The sequence below is a fragment of the Sinocyclocheilus grahami genome, unplaced genomic scaffold (genome assembly GCF_001515645.1).
Source record: "Sinocyclocheilus grahami isolate Dianchi unplaced genomic scaffold, SAMN03320097.WGS_v1.1 scaffold733.1, whole genome shotgun sequence".
NCBI lineage: Eukaryota > Metazoa > Chordata > Actinopteri > Cypriniformes > Cyprinidae > Sinocyclocheilus > Sinocyclocheilus grahami.
The window spans coordinates 725,897-728,322 of NW_015505912.1; the positions used below are offsets into that span (position 1 = coordinate 725,897).

The 2,426-nt window shown below is 38.2% G+C and overlaps 1 protein-coding gene across 1 annotated transcript in view; it reads right to left on the reverse strand.

The window, feature by feature from the left end:
• The window catches only part of LOC107560540 (MAGUK p55 subfamily member 2-like), a 21,077-nt gene extending 19,323 nt beyond the window's left edge, over positions 1 to 1,754 (reverse strand). Inside the window, exon 1 of the mRNA XM_016244754.1 lies at positions 1,682 to 1,754. Coding sequence (XP_016100240.1) covers positions 1,682 to 1,754 — 73 coding nt within the window. The remainder of the gene's footprint in view (positions 1 to 1,681) is intronic.
• Between the last annotated feature and the right edge of the window lie 672 nt (positions 1,755 to 2,426).

The window sequence follows — 2,426 nt, forward strand, 5'->3', positions numbered from 1 at the left end:
AATAATGTGTTTTTTGAACATTAAAGCATGTCAACATATTCTGTTACACCAGAATGTTTTAATTAATTGCATGCATTAACGCGTTAACATTGACAGCCCTAATTTAAAGGAACGCAAACATAAGTAGATCCAGTCATCTGAATTCTAATTGCACCATAAATACTCTAATGCCAAATTTACACTGCAAAGGAGGATGTTTTAATTAATTGCATGCATTAACACGTTAACATTGACAGCCCTAATTTAAAGGAACGCAAACATAAGTAGATCCAGTCATCTGAATTCTAATTGCACCATAAATACTCTAATGCCAAATTTACACTGCAAAGGAGGCGCAGAAGCACTTCTGAAGTGGCATTTAGGTGTCTTAGTATTAGTCTTTAGTATTGTGAGGTAACCACCGAACCACTGCAGGAACAAAACTCATGTTTCTGACAAGGTTTTCCCAACAGCATTATGTTATTATATTTCTGCATGAGTGAAATCACATATCACCACTAGAACAACTGATCAAATCACCTTCGCTCCATCTGCGATCTCACTGTAGGAGTGAATTACAATCTTTGAGTTTCTAGACACAATCTGTCATTACACCCATAATTCTCTCTGCTTATTTCTCAACAGCTTGTATAAACAGAGGACACATCACATCTACAATATTAAAAGACTCATCTTGCTAGTCTCCCATAAATATGTAATTCTTGCTCATGTTTTGGATTGGAGATGTCAGTCCTGCTATTCATGCAATATACACAGCCGGCCTACAGGTGTGTAAGCATGTGATTGAATGTAATCATGCATTATTCAACAAGCCGATTGAATATTCGTGAGACCGAAGCTGCTTGCTGTGTTCAGGAAGGACACATTGTCAATATATTGTCAGCCTCTCAAGTGCCATGGGAATAGAGTTAATTCCAGAATAAAAAGTTGTGCATACGGTCCTACAACACTGCTTAATGATCAAGGAAACCGGTCATTTAAATGAGGAAACTGCATTTTTGTGAAAAGATGCAATGGAATGTATTCCACTTGTAAATTATTGTATTTTGAACCTCAAAGAAAGGGAGTTGAGAGAGAGAGAGGAAATCTGGAAATAAAGGAAGTTGTCAGGGTCATTCTCTCCAGGCAGCTGTAACAAACACAGGATGTGCTCTCATGCACAAAGCTAATTGGACACTGGTTTGTCATCTCTCTTTCAATGCACCCTTCCCTGTCTCTCCTCTCCACATGCACACAAATATTCTGTGCTAGAGAGGGATGTAAAAAAATGTTGGTGACAATTTCTATGAAGCCTGTATATGTAAGGGTATTCATAATGCATTCATAAGGTTTTAGATTTTAACAGTTGAATGTTAAAACCAGTTATAATACATTATAATACTTACCAGTATACCTTTTAATATTTATAATCAATAATGTTTAAATTTAAATTTTAAATTTTTTAATTAACAACAGAAATAGTACTCCTTGATCATGTTATCAACCTCAATGAGAATATGACACTTCTCTATACCAACATAATTTACATTTTACAGGCATATCAATCAATTCATCCGTCATTATTGTTGTATGTACTGTTCTAACTGCAAAACCATGATCAAAACTGAAGTCCCTATTCCTCCAGTCAAATCACAGCATGCTTTTAAAGAGCTGATCTGATCTTACGCTCTCTGTGTCTTACCTCCTGGACCCTCTAGAGAACTGCTCGATCCAATCTCCTCCAGGGACGATCTGTTATAGAGACTCCCAGCCATAGTTCAATCATAGTTTCTGAAACCTCTTTTCCTGCCTCTAATTCACATACGTTCCTTCCCTCTTTTCTGTTCCTTCACTTTTTTCACCTCTTTGACATCAGCATTAGTTTCCAGAAAGCCTCCCCACCTCTCATTCTTCCTCTCCCTTGCTAGATCTTCAGTTTCTTGTCTGTTCCCTCCCTGTCTTGTGACACCTCAGGCTTCCTTGCTCTTCCCATTTTTGCCTTCCCTCTTCATCCCTCCTACTGTAAGTTTAAAGTCAGCATAAACGGCTGGGCTTTCTGCCTCCTAATATCCTTCTATCTGACTCTAGCAACACAGATTCCAGATATACAGGTTGCCAGAGAATTTCAGCCTCCTCCCCATCACTCCCTCTCAGCTGCTGAAGACTGTGACAGACTCACCAAGAAAGCTCAACATAGCTGTAAAACCAAACGCAGAGACCTGATAAGAGGCGACAATGTAAAAGAGCGAGAGACTGAATAGAGAACAACAGATGAAGAGGAAGAGAAAATGGCTCATGCGAACAAAGAGTGAAGTGGAAATTCTCCTTAGGAAAAGAAGAATCACTTGAGAGCTCTTTATAAAATGTAGTCTCCTTAAATGTGTCTCCTATGAAATTACATAGAAAGTGGAGACTTATTTAAGTCTCTTGGATCTCTGTCGTTTTAT